Here is a 1,436-nt window from a genome sequence, read left to right as displayed (position 1 = left end):
CCTGCCACTGTGGTCCCGCCCACCCACTCATTGCCACTTTCCCCCCTGCCTGCCACCGCTTCCACCCCCATTCTCCCATCTTCCTGCCTGCAGCCACCTTTCCTCCCCAACCCCCACCTGCCCGCCTGCCACTTTGGCACCATGGAGTTCCTGGCTGCGTGGCCAGGACTGCAGAATGCAGCAGGAGCCAGCCCAGCCCAGCCTGGCCCCAAAGACTGGGGTGATTGCTGGCAGTCCTCCCCTTCCCCTGTTCTTAGCTGAGTTTGCACTCCTGGATGGAGAGAGGGCAGGGGAACAGCCCCAGGGTCGCCAGGCCAGAAGCCACTGCTAGGCAGGACTTCCGGTTGGGGATGGGGGCACTGGGACCGAGCCGGCCTTGCTGCTGCAGCTGCAGCTGCTGGGTCCTGACGCCTGCTTCTCCTGGGTCCTGCCAGTGCTGGTGCAACCACAGGCAGATAACAATTTTCTAGATTTTTTATGGGTCCTGCAGAGCAGATAGAATGGCCTAACTCTGGCCTGCAGGCTGTATTTTGCCCACCCCTGCAGTAGTGTGTCATTAACGCAGCTGTATTGCTAGTGGTTTTGAAATTAGCATGCATGGAGCGTCTCAGGATAGCAGTGGTGTTTCTCAGCAGAGTATTGCTTTTCACAGCACTGGTTTTCAACAGCAAGTGCCTTATCCATGAGCTATATATTTAAATTTCTTTTTGGAGTACTGAGTATTTATACAAAATGGAACATATCTGGCAAGATAAATTGAAAAGACCCACCCCAGAATAACAGTCAACTGGGCTATGAATAGCCCCAGGGTTCAAATCCTTGCTTTGCCTAATTTAAATTAGGTACTTGAGTCTGGATCTCCCACACTTTAGGTAAATGCCCTACTACCAAGCTGTTTACTACTTGCTTTCTTTTGGCAAAGCTTTTAAAAGGTCTTCGCTTTGTCTCAGTGTAGTACGGGAGAAAAAAATGAAATCTCAAAACTATGTAGGACAGAAAAACTTTTCTATCCAGCACAAACCTGATCCTATCAAAGTGCATGACGTAACTCCCGTTGTGTTAAGTAGTGTTGGAATTTTTCTTCGTGTTTGTGTATAGAAGGAAAACACAAAGTTTGAGAGGTAGACCACAATAATCCATTTAAATATGTAATTTCTTTTTTTTTTTTATTTTGCTTTCAGGAAAGTTGTTTAAATCTGAAGACTTGCCGTTCATAGTAGAGTTTTTTTTAATGTTCTACAAAGATAAGCCGATAGACTGGCTCCTAGATCACTTACTCTGGGTTAAAGTGTGCAATCCTGAAAAGGATACAGTAAGTATTTCCATACTTTTATGAGCATAAATAAGTTATAGTAGAAAGATCATAATTATAACATGATTCTGTTTAAAAAATGGAGGCATAGAAATCCTTAGCAAGGAGATATATATATATATAT

At 45.5% G+C, this 1,436-nt stretch overlaps 1 protein-coding gene across 1 annotated transcript in view; it reads left to right on the top strand.

Annotated features, from left to right (window-relative positions):
- MGAT4D (MGAT4 family member D) overlaps window positions 1-1,436 on the top strand; it is a 97,073-nt gene that overhangs the window by 73,203 nt on the left and 22,434 nt on the right. Inside the window, exon 9 of the mRNA XM_019522118.1 lies at window positions 1,182-1,312. Within this exon, the coding sequence (XP_019377663.1) occupies window positions 1,182-1,312 (131 nt within the window). The remainder of the gene's footprint in view (window positions 1-1,181; window positions 1,313-1,436) is intronic.

This window comes from Gavialis gangeticus, unplaced genomic scaffold, assembly GCF_001723915.1.
Source record: "Gavialis gangeticus isolate Ggan-Ray unplaced genomic scaffold, GavGan_comp1, whole genome shotgun sequence".
In the NCBI taxonomy this organism is placed as follows: domain Eukaryota; kingdom Metazoa; phylum Chordata; order Crocodylia; family Gavialidae; genus Gavialis; species Gavialis gangeticus.
The sequence above is the reverse complement of the archived record's forward strand: the minus strand, read 5'-3'. Positions and strand labels throughout refer to the sequence as shown.